The 21,621-nt window shown below is 36.2% G+C and overlaps 1 protein-coding gene and 1 pseudogene across 12 annotated transcripts in view; both read right to left on the bottom strand.

The window, feature by feature from the left end:
• The window catches only part of CHD9 (chromodomain helicase DNA binding protein 9), a 236,065-nt gene that overhangs the window by 352 nt on the left and 214,092 nt on the right, over window positions 1–21,621 (bottom strand). For 11 of the 12 annotated variants that reach the window (XM_073225723.1, XM_073225719.1, XM_073225724.1 and 8 more), the window contains 4 exons: window positions 21,358–21,579; window positions 18,389–18,517; window positions 15,393–15,497; window positions 10,240–13,713 (listed from right to left, as the gene is read on the bottom strand). In XM_073225723.1, coding sequence (XP_073081824.1) covers window positions 12,832–13,713; window positions 15,393–15,497; window positions 18,389–18,517; window positions 21,358–21,579 — 1,338 coding nt within the window. In that variant the 3' untranslated portion in view covers window positions 10,240–12,831. Of the gene's footprint in view, window positions 1–10,239; window positions 13,714–15,392; window positions 15,498–18,388; window positions 18,518–21,357; window positions 21,580–21,621 lie in introns of those variants that run through there. The other variant, XM_073225725.1, reaches the window with a different exon arrangement.
• Window positions 10–6,904, bottom strand: LOC140847115 (transmembrane gamma-carboxyglutamic acid protein 4 pseudogene; annotated as a pseudogene).

Below are 21,621 nucleotides of genomic sequence, written 5' to 3'. Positions count from 1 at the left end.
AAAACCAGAACTGATCAGTTCCTCTTCCTGTACACAATGTCCTGCCAGAACCTTCCCTCTGTCTTGTCTCTTTCAGTTTCTGGCTGAAGCCATTTGATCTGCTTGGCATCTAAAACCTAGACTTGGCCCATCACTTCTATGAATCCCCTGGAGAAGCGATGTTGGCTGCAAGAGCAATTCCGTGGAGCCTGTGGCAGCAGGAGAGCAGGAAATCTGTTCCCCATTCCCAGAGGAAACTCAACCTGAAAATGATTGCAATGCAATCAGGATCCCCTCCATCTCTCCCGTCCACAACAGAGGAAACATTTGTTAAAGTCTGTCACTTCTGAGGCAGTTTTAGTGGAAATACCTTTCCAGATTTGGAAAAAATAATCTTACACGAATCAGTTAAGAACCCCTCTCCCTTTGAGCCCCATCTGTGTTGCCTTTTCCAACCACGCTGAGCTCTAGCCCTCCGATACTTCCATGTAGATTTGAAAAAGGCAAATCGCAAAGCAGAGTGACCAGGAGGCTCAGGCCAGAATGTGGGTACCTAGTCTAGGCCCTCATCAGCGCAACCTCTGGGACGTCTTTTCCTCAGCCGTTAGGTCTCAGTTTCCCTTTATCACTCCCCTTGGCTCTTCTGCTCTTCCCATCAGTATGACACCCTTTTTCCCCCTACTCAGAGGCTCAGTCTGGGATGTGTCTGAGGGCACCCATGTGGACAGCATGGTGAAGGGGCCCAGGTTGGAAGGTGAGGTTATGAGTGTCCCTCAACAGCTCTTCCTCAAACTGCTCCGTTTACACAAAAATGCTCTTGATTTTTGCTAAGAGGCCAATCACCACACTGGCTCTTCTGCTGGTCCTAGAACAGGCCAGCCTCATTCCTACGTCAGGATCATTCACTTGCCATTTCCCCAAGGGTCTGGAAGGAAGCATTTGTAGCCGAAAAGTGAAGAGAAGGCTACATTTATAAAGATTAGGAAATTTCTCAACGCTTGCCCAGGGATGACACTTCACTCGCCCTCAGCAGTGAGCAGGAACACGGGTATTAGATAACAGCTGGGGAAGTTGTGACGTGTTGAGGGCCAGCCTGAATGGAGAAGCCAGGTGGCAGCCAGGTGAGGCTGTGTGCCCACCAATGACTCTTGTACAGATGTCCCGCCTCAGCCTACCTGCAGCGCAGCCCTCCCAGGGCACAGAGAATAAGTTACACTGGATATAGATCTGGTGAGACATTCTCAGGCAGCCCAGACTGCTATCTGGTCTCAAACTGGTAGGAGTGCTTCTCCAAGAATACTGGGTTTGTGTAATCACGCTGCCACAGCAACAGTGAGGTCATCGATACCCAGTGAGGTCACGTACGGAATCTTGCGACCTGAGGGGCAGGCTTCAGGCTCTCTTGTGGAAGAGAGCAGGTTGGAGGCAGAGGGGCACCCTAACTGGCCCTTCCATCTAGCCCTCCGTATCCACGCCTTAGTCAAGTAGCCATTTCCCGTGGAATGTACCTGTGGGCTGGCACGGGAGGGCAAGAGGCCCACATTCTGAGATTGGCTTGAAGGGCAAGATTAACCTAAGAGACAGCCAGAGTGTTTGGCACTGAGCCTAAGGATCCCACAGTTGGAAAGGCAGAGATTTGTGTGGACTAGGGAATCAGGGAAGGCTCCTTGGCAGTGGGCCTGAAGGGCAAGGGGACTTGGGACCTATGGAGAGGAGAGGGAAGGCACTCCAGGGGGGAAAAATCAAAGCAAAGACAAGTTCTTCTTAATGTTGCCCTGCCTCAGATGGTAATTCATAGAACCTTTGTGATTTTACAAGTAAGACTTCAAAAAACCAAGACGTTAAGGGGCCTGTAGATGACACAGGCAGTGGAAAGGTGTTCTGCTCAAGGGTCGGCTTTCCCCTTGGGGCTCTGGATGTATAGCTGATAGGAATGTGAGGAGAAGCTCATCACATTTCAAAGTCCCTCTGGGAGGGACGTTACAAGTGCTGTAAGGCAGAGTGAGGGGTCCGCGTGACCTCACAGAGTGGGAATGAGATCCCATTTTAATATGAATTAAAAAAACTCATGACATAATGACATCACACAGAGTGACAGCCTAATCATTACGCTCCTCTCCCTCAAAAAGGCAAATCATGACTGACTATCCGACCACCATGAAAAGGATGCGTGGGCTCAGCGGCAGCCCAGGTGAAAGACAACATCAGCACTGTACAGAGATGTCACTAAAAGACAATTTAGTTCTACTCAGAGGGGGAGGAAATAGACAAGTGTCCTTAGCCTGATGAGGCCCACCGTAAGGAACCACGTTTGGGAGGCATCCTTTGATACAGTGTGTCCAGGAACTTTCTAGCAACGAGAGATAACCTTCCTCAGGAGGGGGGTCCCTGTTACTGACCTTGGATAAGCAGAGATGAGACATCGTTTACTGGGGGTGTTGCAGAGGAGGTTTCCCAGGAGGTAGAGACTACCTGGGCTCTCATTTTAGACGAAGGGGAACTCTTGTGGAGAACCACTGCACCTTCTCTCTTAATTTGCTTGAGTCAGTGTAGTGTGTGTGTGTGAACATTTTAAGTCCGGCCTAAATAGAGCAGTCTACGTCTCAAAGTGATAAACTGTGAAGGGGACGGCGCTGGGGGTTCATCCTGGTAGGTGGACCAGCCTGAGACCACTCAGATTTTCCAAAGCTCCAGAGAGACTGCATGTTTGGCGTATCCCTCTGATCTGGTGAGGGTCTGATGATAACCGCCGCAGTGTCTGGCCAGGCCTCTAGGGTAGGCAGAATAGCATAGACGAATGTTCTAGCAGCTTTAAGAGGGCTTCAGACTCACTTGGGGATTCCTCAAAACAACTTAAAGATACTTTAACGTGGATTCTTGGGTCAACTGTTACACAGATCTATAGGTACAAGATGGGCCTAGGAAAATGTGCTTGCTCATTCTAAACCTAGCTCTCACCAACATTCTAGATTTGGGGCAAGTTTATCCTTCCATGCCTTAGTCTGACTGTTACAAAGTGAATAGAGTTTGCCTCTGACCTTTTAAAGAAGATTAAAATAAGTGCAAAGTGCAAAGTTACATGAGAAAATGTGCTCTGTAAGGCCAAGGTATGACTAAGAGTAAAATTTTTATAGGTAATGTAGGTGGCTTTAAAAAGGCAACTTTCCCTTATATCTAAATGTTGCTAGATGATTGCTTTATGACAAACAACTGAAGAGATGCCAGGACTCTGAAACAATAAAGTCTCTGGCAGTCTATGATGATTAAGGCCTTGCTTTTATCTGACGAGATCATGTTGTCTTAAGAGAGACACATACACTGTCACATACTGTAATGATTTATACTTTCTAAACATTTAATTTGGAAAGGCTTATCAAATGCATGTGGGTTTTAGTTTTACCCTAATGAAAAGTATAAAACAAAATGCAATTTCACAAGTGGTCTTAAATAATAGGAAAATGCAATACTGGCAAAAACAAAACACAATGTTCTATTTCTCAGGGGTATGTTATTTCTTGAGCTCCTACAAAGAGGAAACAAATTCACAGATATATGCACACCTACTAACAGAACTTTGGTCCCACACTCACTCCGAAGGTTTATAGCTTATACTCTACTACATTCTTAAGGTGAGACTGGTCATATATAGGATTAGCAGTATAGGGTAAAATAATGACTTAGGGTGTTTTGTCCAGACATTAAGATGTACAGTGGGTTGCTGGTAACTGTAGTCAGTATAATTTTAATACCAGGAAAGTAAATTATGTTTTCAAACTATTATTTATCAAGTCTTAACAAAATTTCAAGATACATAATAGTTATATATAGGTAATTCAGCAATGAAAATGGGTGTTTCTACTTGTCAGTAACATGGACAACTTTATCAAGTTCTAGTCGCTCCTAGATTTCAGGCCTACTTATTTATTTGCTACAATAACAACCCTTTCAAGTCTTGCCATTGCAATATTGCACCCACTGACGACCTAACTCCCTAGCAAGTAGGTGTTTTTTTTAAAAAAAACTACCGACCCCACTCTCCATAATAAAATATGACTGATAACAATAGTTAACAAGTAAAACCTACAAAATCTGAATGCTATGCAATAATTTAAAATTTAAAACCAAGTGATCATATTAAGGCCACCAATTTACACTGAAATGTCAAATTCTGTGAAGTATTACCAACCCAAAAAGTGATGTTAGTAAAGAATGGGTCCAGTATAATGACTTGGGATAATCTAATCATTAGAAACTCTTACTTTTTAAAATACTCAACACAAGAAATCTCCATCCCTTATTTGTACACAGGATCCAGATATTTCACCAGTTCAATCTTTGACATCCATGACACAGATTTTTTTGAACCATTAAAATAAACAAAAAAAGTCTTCTCTGCTTAATTGAAAGGATATGGAGTCAGCGTTTCTTAACAAGCTGATGATGATCAGGTTCAGGCCCAAGATGCTGGCAGAACTTCTGCAGTGTAGTACTCGTGCTCACTCCTCCTCTGCTCCCTCCCGTTTGTCATGGAGGGCTGAGTTGACGCGTCCTTTCTGGTTCAGGGAACACAAACCACTCAAGTAAGCTGAATCTTCCATGCCACCAAGATGGCAAAATGGGCTTAGCGAGATGGGAAGCAACATAGACTTTTTAAATACCCTAAATCCTTTTGCTGGCCCAGGATATGGTGGGTCTGGTGAAACGCTGTGTTTCCTAGTCAGTGCCACTGCCTGTTCATAAGACGGTAATCCTGTGTCCTCTGGTGAAGGTGGTGATGGAGAAAAGACAGCCTCCTCAGGTCTTCTGAAAATGATGGAGGAAGCATGCCTGCCCCCCACGTATGTGGCTGAAGAACCTGGATGTCTTTGTCTGTTACACTTAGTGATAGGAAGATAGTAACCAAGTAATCCAAAAATAACCAAAAATACTCCAGCAGCAATTAATCCAGTCAGAAGACCCATAACATCGATTTTCTCTCTGTTGGCATCTGATTCTGTGGTTGGTCCTTTAATTGAATATTCCTGCCAAAATGTCATCGTTTTATCTTCATCCACAAATATCTCTCTGGCTTCTTCATAATTACACAGTTCTTTGCACTCTCTTTCTAGGTCCCCGGGAGTGAAGAACTCCAAATCAAATCTATTACATAGGAGGCGTCTATGTATGAAAAAGTTTGCTTCTTCTTTTAATGTAAAGACCTCTTTTCCCGCATGCCCAGACTCCGTTGGACTTCTTGTGCAATGAGGAAACGCGAAGGTTACTCTGGGCAGTTGGCTGAGCAGAACCAGAAGTGTAAACAGAGTCTGGCAACTGTCAAACAAACTGCAGCTCGGTGCCCATGTTCCAGCACCTCCCGGGCCGGAGCCCCTTCACCGGGTCTTCCCTGCGGTCGCCAGACCCTCGGTCTCAGCGGCCCCCAAATCTCGGCAACGCTGCGCTCCGACCCAGGAAGCGCCTGGGAGCGGCAGAAGGGCGCCCTGCATGCACCGCGGGGACGCGCGCAGCCGAGCTCCCGCCTAGACGCCCGGAGCCGCGGAGCTGAATACAAGTTTTTGCACGGATATGTTTTCATTTCTTTGGATATATACCTAAGGATAGAACTGCTGAGTCATAAGACAAGACCATGAGGAATTGTAAAATCATGTTCTTAAGTGGCTACAACTGTACATTCCCTCCAGCAATGCATGACAGTTCTGGTTTCTCCACATGTTTGATAACACTTTTTACTGTCTTTTTGATTCTAGCCATCCTAAAAAGTGTGAAGTTATATCTCTTCGGTTTTGATTTGCATTTATCTGATGGATAACAATGGTGAACATCTTTTTATGTGCTTACTGAACATTTGTATATATTCTTGGAAAAATGTCTGTTCAAATCTTTTGCCCATTTTACAACTGGGTTTTGTCTCTATTGTTGAGTTGTAAGAGTGCTTTATGTATTCTAATACAAGTTTTTTTATCAGATATATGGTTTGCAAATATTTTCCTCAGTTCTATGGGTTGTCTTTCCACTTTCTTGAAAGTATTATTTGAAGAACTAAAGATTTTAATTTTGATGAAATCATTTTTTTCTTTTGTTGCTTGTATTTTTGGTATTGTGTCTAAGAAGTTTATGCCTAGCCTAAAATCACAAAGATTTGTTTCTATATTTTCTTCTAAGAGCTTTATCGTTTTATCTCTGTCCTGCTATGCTCTCGTCTACATTTTGCGTGTGGTATAGGGAAAGGATGCAACTTCATCCCTTTGTATTTACATACTTAGTTACCAGGAATGTGTTTTCCCCTAATGAATTATCTTGGCACCCTTTTCAAAAATCAGCTGACCATTAACAAGGCATGTACAAATGCAAAACTTGTGCACTGAAAACTATGAAACATTGCTAAAAGAATTTTTAAAGGGCCTAAATAAATGGCAAGACCCCCCAGATCTACAGATTCATTGTGATCTGTATCAAAATCTCATCTGGTTTCTTTGCAGAAATCGACAGCTGAATCCTAAAATTCATATAGAAATGCAAGGACTCAGAATAGCCAAGAGAACTTTTAAAAAGAAGAATAAAGTTGGGGTATTCTAAATAAATTTAGTGGATTCTTTAGGGTTTTCTATATATAAGGTCATGTCATCTCCAAGTATAGTTTTACTTGATGCTTCCCAATCTGGACACCTTTTTTTTCTTTTTCTTGCTTTTACCTTTCTGGACAGAACCTCCAGAACAATGATGAATAAAAATAACAAGAGTGGACATCCTCTCTTAGGAGATTTAGGAGAAAATATTCAGTCATTTATCGTTAAATATGGTGTTAAATGTTTTTCATAGATGCCTTTAAATTAGTAATTCAGTCTATTTTATTATGGTTTTTATTTCTTCTTGATTCAGTTTAAGTAGTTTTTCTCAGCATTTTCCCATTTCATCTAGATTACCTCATTTATGGACATCCAGTTACTCATAATATTCCCTTATGATCCTTTTTATTTCTGTAAGGTCATTAAGAATGGTGTCCCCTTTTATTTTTGATTTTAATAATCTGAGTCTTATTTTATTGATCAGTCTAGAGGTTTATCAATTAAAAACATTTTTAAGAACTTTTGGTTTCATTAATGTTCTCTATTTTCTATTAATTAATCAATTTCTAACCTTTATTTTCTTCTCCATGCTATGGGTTTAGTTTGATCTTTCTAGTTTCCTAAAGTGGAAGGTTGATTTTTTTTTCTAAACGTAGACATTTTCTGCTGTAAATTTCCCTGTATGCATGCTTTGGCCCCATCTCATGTTTTGGTATGGAACGTGTTTGTTTTCATTAATTCCAAAAAATTTTCTAACTTCTCTTGAGATTTATTCTTTGACTCATTGGTTATTTATGATCAGGCTATTTAATTTCCACGTTTCCCAGCTTTGTTACTGATTTGTAATTTCATTCCATTGTGGTTGGAGTATGTACTTTGTATGATTCGGTTTAAATTTGAGACTTATTTTTAAGACTTACCAATGGTCTATTCTGGCGAATGGTCCTTATGTGCTTAAAAGAATGTGCATCTTACTATTGTTGGGTAGAGTGTTCCAACAGATGTTTCTTAGGTCTAGTTAGTTTATTATGTTCGAATGTTTTCTTGTCGATCCTTTGTCTGCTTGCTCTGTCCGTTATTGAAAGTGGGATATTGAACTCGCCAACGATTACTGTTAAATCATGTTTTTTTCAATTCTGTTAGTTTTAAATGTATTTTGTGCCTTTGTTGTTAGGTGCATGTTTATAATTGTTGTATTTTCCTGATAGTGACCCTTCTGACATTATAAAATGTTATTTTATTTCTAGTAGTCTTTTTTAGAGTCTATCTTTTATTAATATAGCCACTTCAGTTTTCTTATGGTAGGTATGATCTAAATAATTCATATATACAATGCAGGCATGTCAAGTCAGTGGGAGAGACTATACACTGAATGGTGCTGGGACATTGCCTAACTATTTTGAAAAATTCAAACTAAGATTCTTACCTTATAATACTTGTTACCAAACTAAACTCTAAGTCAAAAGATATTAAATATTTTAAAAATTAATAATATGAATTTAATACACAGAATACAAATGGCCTTGTGAAGAGATGACTTTATATTACTAATAAAGAACTATAAACTAAGAGTCTTTTTATCTATCAAATTGATAAAGATTAAAAATTATTATGAAGTTCAATGTTGCTAAGAACACATAGGGAAGTAGTTTTATGCTCTGCTTTTAAGGCATAAAATAATTCAACTAGTCTTTAAATTTGAACTATTTCATGACTATTTATTCTAATGAAAAAAGTCTTCAGTGTTTGCAAAGATATAGCTACAAACTCATTATTGTTTAAATAGCCCCAGTGAAAAATATCTAAATGCTCAATAATTGGGTATTGATTATAATGCATCTATATCCTGGAATGAGAAAGTCTTTAAGTGTTGTGGCAGATTCTTTAATGACATGAAAAGATTATAACGTAAAGGTTACAAAATGGTATGTACAGTATAATCCCATTCTTATTAAAATACATATGTATATGCAAAGAAAAATTATTCAAAGGTTAATTAATCAAAGATTAGTTAATCTGAGTGTTCAACATTATTGGAGCTTTTACTTTTTGCTTCCTGTACCCCTTTCCCTTTCTTCCCCCACCCCCTCAGATTTCATCTTACCTTTTTGTTAAGAAAAAAGGAAGATTAAATTTTTGCCTATTAATTTGGCAAACATTACTTCAAAAGACAATACACAGTATTGGTAAGAAGTCGGGGTAAATGAGCATGCACAGATTGTATGCTGCTAATGGTAGCATAAATTGCTACCAATAGCATCATTGTAAACCTGGCAACACAAATTAATATCCTTAACAACAAAGGAAGCATTTTCACACTAGGGATTAAGGAAATTGTTAGGGATGGATCAAAAAATTCATATATGAACCTCAAATGTCCATTTTTAAGTAAATGGCTAAATAAATTACATCTGTATGAGCCAATACGATTAAACATCACATTTCAGGATAGTGACATAGGTCAGTATGTAATAGTAGTATTATGTTCATATAATACTGAATATGGAAACGTCTTAGCTTCCTAGGGCTACCCTAACAAATTGCCACAAACTGGGTGGCTTAACAGAAATTTATTCTTCCACACTTCAGACCAGAAGTCCAAAATCAAGGTTAGCCAAATTAGTTCTCTCTAGAGGATTTGGAGGAAAAACTGTTCAATGCCTCTTTCCGAGCTTATGGTGGTTGCCGGTATTCTTGGTGTTCCTTAGTTTATAGCTCCCAGGCCAGCCTGTGTTGCCCTATGACCTCTCCCGTGTCTCTGTGCATCCCCTCTTCTTATGAGAACAGCAGTTATTGGATTTAGGACTCACCCTAATCTAGTACGAGTGCATCTAACTAATTATATTTGCTAATACCCTATTTCCAAAGACTCACTTTCTGGGGTTCTAGGTTGAAATGAATTTTTGTAGGACAATATTCAACCCACTACATGTATATAACATACATATAGAAAGACTGGATATCTATATGAACATTGTTTCTCAGGGTGGGTTTACAAATGATTTCAATTATTTTTCTCTGTGCTTTTCATTTTGAAGTAAATAGCTTATATGGAGTTGCACTTATGTAGAGATTAAGTTCTAAGTTTACTGTTTATGGTGAACATTACTTGTAGTAAAAAACCACTTTCTCCTCCTATAGCTCAAAAATATAGAATATGTCATTTTATATGTAGTGTTATCTTCTCTCAAAAACATTCAGCCAATTCTCTCTCTACAGTGCTGATGCATGTTACTGCTCCTCTGGGTGAGCACTAGATGAAGTAGTTTGCTTGTGTTTACATGCTAAATTGTATGGAAAAGAAATAAGGCTAAGCATGAAAGTATATATGAGTGTATGATGAGACTCCATTGTTCTATTTTTGAATTAGAGGAAAACGTTTACAGAAAAAACACTACAAATAATGGAGATGAATTAGCAAAGACTCTTTAAAACCAAGGGAAAAAATATAGATTTCTAAGAGGTTAGGTATACATTTGAGTCTTTCTGGATTTCATAAAGGTCTTGTGGAAGAAAAATTAAGGAAATAATGATATTGTGAATATAATTATAGCCTACTTCTGTTTTTAAAAAGAAGTTCTTCTAAAGTATACTTTCCTTTTAAAAATTTATGACTGGTTTCTTCCATAACTGGAGTAAAATAAATATGTGAAATTCAATAAAAAAATTATTGTCATGTACAGAGGCTGACATCATGGGTAGTCAAAGAATATGTTTAATAAAAAATAATTAAACTTCCATTTGCTCTATAGAACATCATAGAAAGTAATTTAATAAATTACAAATGACTTTTTAAGACGTTTGCTGAACTACAGAAAGCAAATTCAGACTACACAAAACACAACTGGTAAATATTGCAAATGTCCAAAAGAAAAATTGGACTAAGACTTGAATCATGAAACCTGAAACAAGGGCTATAAATACAAGGCAATAACAGCTATAACTCTTTTAGTAACTACCAACACATAACTTGGATATCCTTTCAACTGCAACTTCAGTTATTATGTAATTCTACAGATTCTTGTCCTTGTAACCCTTACTTAACCTTACACAACCATATTTGCATTTTTTAAAAAACTGATAGCTGGACTTTTACCCCAATCAATACTAAATAGAAGTATCTTGAAACCTAAGAGAATGTTTAAAGTTCATATTAGCCTTAATGCTTTGAAAACTGCAATTGCCTTATTACATAAAAAGAGAATCACTAAGATGTTAACCAAATTCACTTGACCATAATTAGGAAAATACTTTATATCATAAATTTGATATAAATTAGATTTTAGTGAGAAGATCTAAGGTTTTTTTTTTCTTTTTTTCTTTTTAAATTGGGGAAAGAAAAGAATAGAGATCATGTGGGTACAACTAGAGGGAGGGAAAGGAAAGATGGATGGTATTGAAATACTCCATCAGCAAACTAAGTTAAGTGTGTTTGAAACTTTGGCTATCTCATAGGTGTATTCTAGTTAAACAAAAGTGCAATACTGCAAGGGGAAGATACTAAATATGTAATATATCATTTTCATGATGAAGAATTACTACCCACTTCTCCTGGAAGGGCATTAGAGTGCCTATTGCTAAGACATTGCTTAAAGGACTATCAATTCAAAGTACTATTTTGGGAGAATACAAAAATCAACACAATCCAAATGGAACTTATATAATTTTGTAATACATATAACACTGTCTCTCTAGTAAGGGATTAGTTATTTTTACATAACAGAAACATAATTTACTGGTAAAGGTCTTGGAAAATCCAATGTAATTACTTAATTCATGACAAAGCAACAGAGTTCTATCAAAATATACTGAAAGGTATTATTTTCTGTGGGAGAAGTGGGGTGCTTTTTCCCCCCTAAATTTATCCCCTCACAACTTTATCACTGACTTATTCAAGCATCAGAAAAATGCTAACATCTATCTCTCCTCAGAATGTAAATTGTATTTCATTTCCACTTCAGTTTTAATTGTTTTAAATGTTTATAAAGTGAACCTGGACCTCTTCACCTTGTCAGAATAATAGCAGCTTTAGCAGGAGAAATTGTGTGACAAATCAAATATCAGACAAATTTTACATGGTAAAGGGGTCTAAGAAATTGATCAGAAGCCTTGGGCTTCATTTTTGTCGTTTACAGAGATATAAATTGTATATATTTTTGAGATTATTCAAAGTGCATTTTCACAATGGGCAACTCAGTATATTTAATATAAACTGATAATCCAACACTGATTCTGGGCAACATTTAGTTTGCTTATACCTAGAAACTCAAAATGAATTTAGACTATCTGTATATTACTTTACCACTATTATCTGTTAATTTTGAAATATTTCCATGACATAAAATACAAATCTACACAAATAAAGCAAACAAACAATTTCTTTTACATGAAGTATGCTGTGTTCAAAGTTCTTTTCAGTGGCATTTCATGAGTTTGCCTTGTCTGAACCCTGGGAAGAGATATTACTCATCTGAGAAACAATTATTTCTAATAGGAGGCCAAACTTTGAAAAGTTAAAACTATGTCTAGAAGGTGCCAAAGTCACATGACACAGGATTATTTTTGACTTAATTTTACTGACATCAGAGTTAAGCTCAGCAAAAATCAAGTCTTATTTCTTGCCAGATTAACATGATACATAGGATGTGTTTAAAAAACCCCTGAAAACAAGTATAGAATTAGAAACGAATGTAAACTTCCTAAACTAACTCAGCTGAGGTAACAGGTAGCCAGTTAAATTGGCTGATTGGGAAACTTATTTCTTCTTTAAAACACACTTGTACCTGAATTGGAAACATCAGCAGTGCATCACAACACTAGAGCATTTTCATGTAATTAAAGCAATGGATGGTGATGTAGATTCTACAGCTTTCATGACATTCATTAGCTGCCCAAATTATTGCTGAGTTTTGATCTGTAAATTATAGGTGTCAAGGAGGCTGTAAAACTATATTCAAATTAAATCAGTAATATGCATAAAGTATTCTGTGTTCACTGCAAATATATTAAATATACAACTCTTATTGAGCATAATTTTCATAAAATTAACCCCCAACAAAATTATAATGCCTTTTGTTGTAATTTTACACCTTTATGTATTTGATAGTACATACGAGTTCAGAAACTTAAGAAATATTACATGCAAAACGTCTCTGAAAGCAGTTTGCACTTCTAAACAAATAACTGAAATGATCGGGAAGTTATTGATGCACTCAACACTGGAGTATTTACAATTAATAATTAAAGAAAAAATCCAAAATCAGTTCATAATTTAAGTGCAGGCTGGGAATCAGTCTTCATTGCTAGAATCTGAATCCTCAGATGACGATGATGTACTATCAGATCCAGATGAAGCATCGTCGGCTTTCTCTGAACCCTCATCTGTGCTGTTTTCATTGAGGGGACTTGGGTCAGTTCCCCCTTTGTCTTCCTGATCTTTAACTCTGGAATCTTCTTCCTTTATTTCTACAGATTTAGATGAGCCTAAATCACTCTTTTTGTTTTTCTGTACATCAAAAGTATTGGACTGAGACAAAGTTGGAACATGAAGATTAAGGCCTGGAGTGAGAAGCATCCCTGGATAAAGTATGTTAGAAAGTAACAGAGGGTTAAGAGCTAGCGGGCTGGCAGCTGCAGCTGTGTTCAATGCAGCAGTAGAGGATGCTGAAGGAGAACTTGTCACACAGTTTTCTCCGCCATTCTCTGAATTTTGGTTCTCTGTCCTTTCTTTTTTTCCTTCTAGCTCCTTAGAGTCATTTCCATTTTTTCCTTCTGTTCCAGATTCTGCAGGCTTTGTCAGGAGTCCTCCCATGCCCAACAGATTTGGCAACCCAGTCATTCCTGACAGCAACATGGGGAACATGGCGGCCACGTTTTTAGCTTCTCCTCGGGAAGAAAGGCCAGCAGGCATTCCCATTAGCCCCGAAGTGACCTGCAGTGACTGCAAGTTCTGTAGGTTTTGTTGTAAGGCCTGAAGAGTGGAGAGATCCACGCCTGGAAGTAATCCATTGGCTAGCAGAGGGTTGCCTGGCACCCTGGAGGTGGTTGCAGCTGCAGCTGCTGCTGTGGCCTTCACAATTCCACTTTTAGGCCTCCTCCCTCGCCTGCTTACTTCCTCTCTCACAACAGGACCAGTGAGTATACGTTCATACATACTTTCTGGAAGAAATCCCTGAAAAAAAAAATTAATCCTAATTACAAGTAACTTACCAAAAATAGTTAATTATTCATAAATGACTTCTGTATTGATGTAATATAATCAATTGTGAAATAGATAAGCTAATTTTATAATATTGTAGGTAGTGGCTTAGAACAGCTCTTAAACTTCTCATTTTATCAGAGGATAAGAGCAGAATGGGGCCACTAGTCTTCTTCCATATTGTGAGGCGTAAGTTTGTAGAACAGTTCTATAAAATGGAAGGTCCAAAGGAATTTGCTCATGAGGGTTACTTCTATGCCCTTACATGTTTTATACCAACTGCTATGAAAGACCAAAGGAGTGCCCCTCTTCTAATATGGAAGAATAATAAGGAAAGAATAAAAGGAAGTAAGTAAAAGGTTAAGGTTAACATGAGATGCTATATATACTCTTATGATTATCAGTTTGAGAATAGGGGAGATTGAGCCATGCTGAAAAGGATACTTAACAGGGAGGGAGAAAAATCACGTGGCTTAAAACAGAAGTACATTTGTAGGCCGGGACAACGGAGAGTCATTATCATACTTTCTTGAACTGTCTCATAATTTTCTGAGGCTCAAAACTCACAGAAGTTTTAGGAGTTTAGAAACTCTAGACCAGCACTGTCCAATAAAAATACAGTGTAAGCCACACATGTAATTTAAAATTTTCTAGTTGCCACATTAAAAAAGGTAAAGCAGAAACAGATGATACTGATTTTAGTAATACAGTCTATTCATAATATAACAAAAACATTACTTAATGCTCTATGAAAATTGAGACATTTTAAATTCTTTTTTCCAAACGAAGTCTTCAAAATCCAAACTCATGTTTTACATTTACAACACCTCTTACTTTATAGTGCAGAAATACACTGTTTGTGACTGTAGCTCTGGAGGGTGGTTTTAAACTGTTCTTTTTAAACTGTTTTAAATCAATCAACTTACTCTCTTTAGAAAAGCATTGTCAGAAAACATGGTAACAAAAAGAAATCATAATTTCCCCATTCAGAGATAAACATGCTTATAACCACTTCAGAATGTATGCTTCCACATTTTTCCTTGTGCATACATACAGATTCTAAAATTCTCGCCACCTCCCTTTCTAAAATAAAGAACAGAATCATCTATGGAATATAGTTTTATAACCTGCCTTTTTATCTAGACACCTGTAGAAATAGCTGTTTACTCAGCATTTACCACATGGCTAGGCTTTGCTATTCTAAGAGCTAGCTTATCTACTATCCAAGTTAACATTGTGAGCTTTTTCTCTTGTCATTAGATGTTCTTCTAAGATATAATTTTTTAAATAGTTGCATAATTTTCCAATATATGATAGACCATTACTATATTTGCAATTTTTTACTACTATACTATGAATAATATATAATTTCTTTTCCCATGTCTTTGATTATCCTTTACAGCATTGATCAGAGTATCTTACAGATTAAAATAAAAACAGGTTAAGTATATACTGACCCTGCATTCTAACTCAACAAGTAACTGAGAAATTTATAACATGTCCTGCAAAATAAAAATTGTGAACTAAAGCACACTATTACATGTTCATGGGATATTTTGTTAATCCTTAACTTAAAATTCAATCTAAAATATAATTAAATGGCATCTGATTTTTAAACTGATATCTTGACTTATTATTTATGAAATACTCACAGATTGCTTAACAACATCTCCCCATTCAGGAGCTACTCCATACTCTGAATTTTCCTTCAGGAATCTACATAAATCTTTCAAAGGGGGAGCAAATGCACCTCCAACCTATAAATGAAAAACAGATTGTTAGACACTTAAAAACAGTATTAAATATGGAGACAGTTCTTGTTTTTATTCTGTGCTATATAGTTTAGTTCTTTTTCTTTTTTTAAAATCATTATTTCATTCTTTAAAGTTATTAATTCTTTAAGGTTAATAATGGTCTTACATCTTTGAGAGGAAATTCATTTGCAATCTCACACCAAAGCCTCCAAATCCAGGATCGTGACAGCACAGAACATATTATGTAGTTTCTCGACCTGTCACTTGGTCTATTTTTTGTCTTTATTTTCATTAAGTTAGAAAATCCTACCTCCAATTACAGGACATCTGAAATTATAGCATGTTCTGGAAGCTCTGGCAGACTGTTCTGGATACAGAGTTTACTTCTTTAAAATCATGTACTCCTTGACAATCTTTATTATGTTAAAAAGAATTACCAGAACCTATAAGGACTATTAATGTACTACATAAACTGTTTTAAGTAGAGTAACAAGAACAGTACAATGAGTAACTACCAATTCTTGTGCACTCACTATTTGTATAGGCAGCAGAGCCTGGTTAAGAGTACACACACACCTTTCAGACTTACAGGCTACGTGAACTTGGGCAAATCAATAAATCTCTTTGAGCTTTGGTTTACAGATCTGTAAAATGGGGGAGTAACAATACTTCCCTCTCAGAGTTTATGAAGATCAAAATGAGACAATTCAAGTGCCTCAGCATAGGGTCTAGAACATTAAACACATTACTATTATTATTATTATTATTATTATTATTATTATTATTATTATTATGTGCCAAGTATTGTGCTAAGGGCTTTATGTAATTTACTTTAGTTCTCCATACATCTTTCTGAGATACTATTATTTCTATTTTTCAGATGAAGAAACAAAACTTAAGAGAAGTTATGTAAGTAATCTAAAGCTAGCTGGTAAGCGTTAGGGTCAGGTTGCAAACTCAGGTCTCAAAAGCCCCTGCTTTCACCTTTTATGTAAATTGACACCATAAAGTATAAAAATATACATATCCTTTGTTATGTGAAAAATGATATAACCAACTAATTATAAATCTGAAAAAATTAAAAAGGCATATAATAACTAGCATGACATTGAAACGAAATATTTTGAAATTTAAATGATTCAAATTTAAACAATTGGTATCTACCAATTTAATGTTGCTTTGGAGTCTAACAATATTTCTTGAGTAACTCCTTCTTGTATAACTCTGCATGAATGATAGGATATAGATGGGTTTAATATGGCTAGTTGTAGCACCTGTAAGTATTCTTCTCTAAGAAGTATATGTAAGAAGATTTCCTATAATCTTTACTTAGCCTTTGTAGTTTCTGTTGCCTTCTATTTTTATTATCCCCTTCATTAAATTAAGCTCCAATTTAATCTGGAGGCACTTTGGGTGGTTTATGAGGATTTAGCAGGTAAATTCTCTTCCTCAGTAACTCATCAGTCCTTAGGCCTGTACTTTAGAGATTCAGGACAATAAAGACCTCTATAAAAGTAAGGTAAAAGAAAAGAACCTTTATCAGACTATCAGAATTAAAAATAAAATTTAGAGTATTTAATATCAAGCCTAACAAGTAAAAACTGAAAATTGTTCCAGTTCCTTAAAATTGGCTGAGACAAATTGGTTCATATCTAGCAATGCTAATTTTGTTGTAAGATGAAGTGCAAAGATTTCTAACACCCTCTAGGCAAACACAAATTAAATGCTCCTAAAACGCCATCCTGTTCTCTCCCTAATATGACATCACTTTAAAGTACAATCAAAAGCTGAATAAGCTATCTCTACAAAAATAAAGGAAAAATGAGATGGTGCACACAATGTTAAAACAACTGTTATTCTAAAACTAGTTTTCTTCCAATCCCATTATTTCTTCTGAGAAATTCAAATGATACTTTATGTATTTTTATGCTAGCAGTGAAATAATTCAACATCAAAGCTGAAGGGAATTGACATGCCCTATAAGGTAATTTAACTTGCAGTGAAGAAACAATGAGAAATTTGCTTTTCTTACTCTGATGTCATTTTATCTTTCTTATTTTGTTGTTTGCTCATCAATAAAAAAGAGAATAAAAATATCAAAGCTATATAAACTTACAAAAGGATGCCACAAGAGTTCTATCATTTACTTTGTGAGGTAAAAGAGATAGGTATTATCCAAACATAAAACAGAAACACTTTGGGAAAACAGATGTTGAGCCACGTTTGGTTCTCAAGTAAACTTTGGAAAAGCCTGACTCTTACTATTCATCAGTCAATGAAGCAAGAAGATAAGCACAGGGGTATCATTAATCTACAAGGTATCTTTAAGACATCTTGTTTACATTTATTAGAACATAATGTAGAATGCTGACTTTGAAAGAATAAGACATTTTATGGCCATTTGATGGAAATTATGGTGATAATATATAAATCTATGGTGGCTATGATGAGAATGGTATCCCCTGGTGAAAGGGGATATCTTAGATAGGTATTGTGTGGGTTGTCCTACATACTGTAAGAAGTTTAGCAGCATCCTGGCCTCTACCCATTAGATGCCCATACCTTCCTTCCCCTGCCTACCACCTCCCAAGCCCTAAGTTGTGGCTACCAAAACTGTCTCCAGACATTACCAAATGTACTCTGTTAAGAACCACTACCTTAGATATAGTGCCCTTGTGCAATGCCAGTGATTATGCACAGCTATGTAGAGTGACTTGCTTATTTCATTTAATAGCTCAGCCAAAGATGTGGGATTTGAAATGAGACTGTATAAAATTATAGTCCATGTCCTTTCCCACAGATCTGTGAGGCTTAACTTATATCCAGGTCTGTTAGAAAATATTGCATAATGATAATTTTCTAAAGAATAAAAGGTTAACAATAAATATAAATACCTTTCTGGCATTTCTTCTATTAATCAGCTGAACACGTTCTTCTCCAGTGAGACTATTAACATCTAGTTTATTGGGGTTTCTGCAACGATGCCTTTTTTGTTTGGGTCTCCCCTCATGGAGCTGCACTCTCTAAAATATATAGACAAAAAAATACCTTAAAAATCTTTATCTGTAAATAGTACATAAGAGCTGATCCAATAGTTTAATCCCACAATATTGAAGATGTATGTAAGATATGCTATATATTGAAGATATTCCTATTTTATATATTTTATCTTTAATACATGTAATATTGAAGAATTTACCCTTTACATTTTAGAAATATTTTAACTTCAACTATTTTAATATTTATGTAATACAAATGTTAAATATGATAAAAAATTATTACATAAATATTTTCCTTGAATTACATACTTAAACAATTATTCAAGGCCATCATAATGACCAAAATTATCATTCTGTATGAAAGTCCGCTCCTCCCACTGGCTCCTAAAGGACAACGACGTTATTTCCTTAATGCTTTACTCCCAGTGTGTTACTTGAAGGAGTTACCAGTAATGCTGGAGCAGATTCCTCCAAACCTTACAGTTGTTTACATTTTCTCCTACTACATTTCACCTGGGATACCCAATTTTCTCTGTGCCGACACAATGTGTATTTGTGCTAGTGGCTTTCTTTCCCCTTCATCTCACTTATAGTCTTTCCTATCTCCTCTCATGTAATCCTCACAATACTAAAAGACGTTATTCTTATTTTTCAAATGGGAATCAAGGCTTGGAGAGGTTATACTCGTTAAGGTCATGCAGCTAGCCAGTGGCAACATCTGGCAATAAAAAGTTATTTTACATCAATCCATACAGCTTACTTCTACAACTTAACAAAGCAGGATTTGATGTCTGTAGCTATTTCTAATCATTAAGAACTTTCTGCGATACTAAAGTTTAAACTCTCCAGCCCAGCATACCTGCCCTATCACAGCCAGGACCTAATTCACCTTTTCTCTAGTCAGTGTTTTATGAATATCCCTTATAGTACTATCTTTTAACTTTATTCACAAGTGCCTAGAATACCCTCCCTTTTTATTAAGCTGGTCAAATGCCTATTTATTCTTTTATCATCCACCAGTCAGCTCCATTTTCTATCTTACCCTAGATACACTAGTCTGCCTAGGCAGAGTAATTATTCCTTTATCTTTCTTTGGCACTTTATACATGCCTTTGTTGTAATATATATACACCATATGTAACACGACAGCCAAGAAAATATTAGTGTAAAAGTATCCCTGGGAAATCAAACAAATCATTATCCTGTTTTCTTTACCATAACAGATGCTGCTTTTAAAAAAGTTTTAAAATCTTAACAATATATGGTGTTATGTAAGATATTATGATAAAAGGTTTATTTGCAGTGCTAAGGATGAGAATCCTTCAGAAACTAGAGTGTAAGTGTCATGAGGGCAAGAACTTTATATTATTATCCCCAATCCCTTAAAATAGTAACTGGCACACAGTAGTTACCCAATAAAAATGTACTGACTTAAGAATGTTATTTTCTCACAGGTTGAGAAGTTATGGGCTAAACTAATGATTGTTAGTCTTAGAATTGGAATATTCATTCTATGATTGCCCATCACATTTAGTGAAGATCCCTTTCCTCATAATTATCAGCTTTATTTTGCCTTTTTTTATAAAGAAGGGAATTAAATGAAGGTTCATTTGAGAATCAGTGCCATTCTTTGAGGAAACTAGAGCTATGAAAGGCATCCAAAAGCCAAGACTGAGGCACTGTTTTACACTACTAGATTATTTCCTGGTATCAACAATGGCAATGTAAAATGAAAGACTAAAAATCTTACAGTTACAAAGAGCACTGTAGGGCTTTTATGGTTCCTCTTCATGAAAAAATGATGAGGAATAAATAATTTTTTCTGTTAATACAGTAGCAATCACTTTACCTCTATATTGTGCTTTTTAGTCTTCAAAAGATTTTCATTTTTTAATCATTGACTCAATAAATATTAACAGGGAGCTAGGTATTACTCTGTGTATCAGGAATTCTGTGCTTAAGTCTGGGGAACACAAAGGTGAATAGGACATAGTCCTGAAGAAGCTCCCAGGATAGTGGACAGCTTTACTGAGTTATCCATTAAATTTTAAAAATAAAGTAGGTTAAACACACCTGCTAACTAACTATATAGAAGAAATGCCTTTTAATCTTTTACCTTATAAAGTACGTAGAAATGTCAAGGGAGACTGTTACAAAATTTGGTACAATGGCAAATGATAAAGTATTGCAAAATGAAATAATATATTTCTGAGAAAGCCACATGCCATAAAACAGTACAAAATATTTCAGAGGATAAGGAGAATGTGAATAAAATATTATAATTCTCATCTTTGATTAACGTGAACACAAGCATGTGGAGAGATACAGAAGCTGTATTCTTATAGCTTAAAGAAGAGCTTTAAAGTAGTAGTTTGGACACTGGATTTAAGACATTAGAGTGACCTTAGACTATGAAAATTTCAGTATCATTCTGATAAAGGTGTTACAAGTTTTAAATGAGAAAATGTATGTTAAGGGCTAAGTATAATGCCAGGAATACAGATAAGTCTCAGTAAACTCTTACTATGATCATTACTACTTTAAAATAAACTCCTTGTGGGAAGGGACTGGAAGTTTTAAATCTTTACAGCCTTCACTGGGTCTAATAGAGTACTCTATATGTCTGAGGTGATTTTTCTTGTTCAACTACCTATTGAATAAGAATACAAAACTGGAAAATGTAGTACCAAAGGAAATACTGTATAGTGTCATGAGGAAGATGGCAATTACTTTTTTCTTCTAATTTCCCTAAACCTTGGGCAAAACCTATTTTGCTTAGGTGGGTGAGAATTTATGCGACATTATTATAGATCTGATGAAATCACAGAAATAAAATATACCAAGATTTGTAAGGTATCACCTACAGGAATAAAAGCTCCTGAATCTTCCACATAACCCGGGTGCTCCTTAAGCCATTTTTCCAAATCCTTTCTCTTTGGTGCATCATCACCTGCAAGTCTTGTCCCATCTTTAAGATTAATAACTGGAACTGGACTTTCTATATCAGGAATTCCTTGAGGTTGAGTATAGGATAGTGATGGATTTATCCCTGTAGAAATCTGTGAGGTTGATAAGCCTAAAGAAACCTGTAGAAAAATACCAAATGAAAATTTTATTCCCATGCTTTA

The sequence above is a fragment of the Manis javanica genome, chromosome 17 (genome assembly GCF_040802235.1).
Source record: "Manis javanica isolate MJ-LG chromosome 17, MJ_LKY, whole genome shotgun sequence".
NCBI lineage: Eukaryota > Metazoa > Chordata > Mammalia > Pholidota > Manidae > Manis > Manis javanica.
This window is presented reverse-complemented; position numbering and strand designations above follow the sequence as displayed.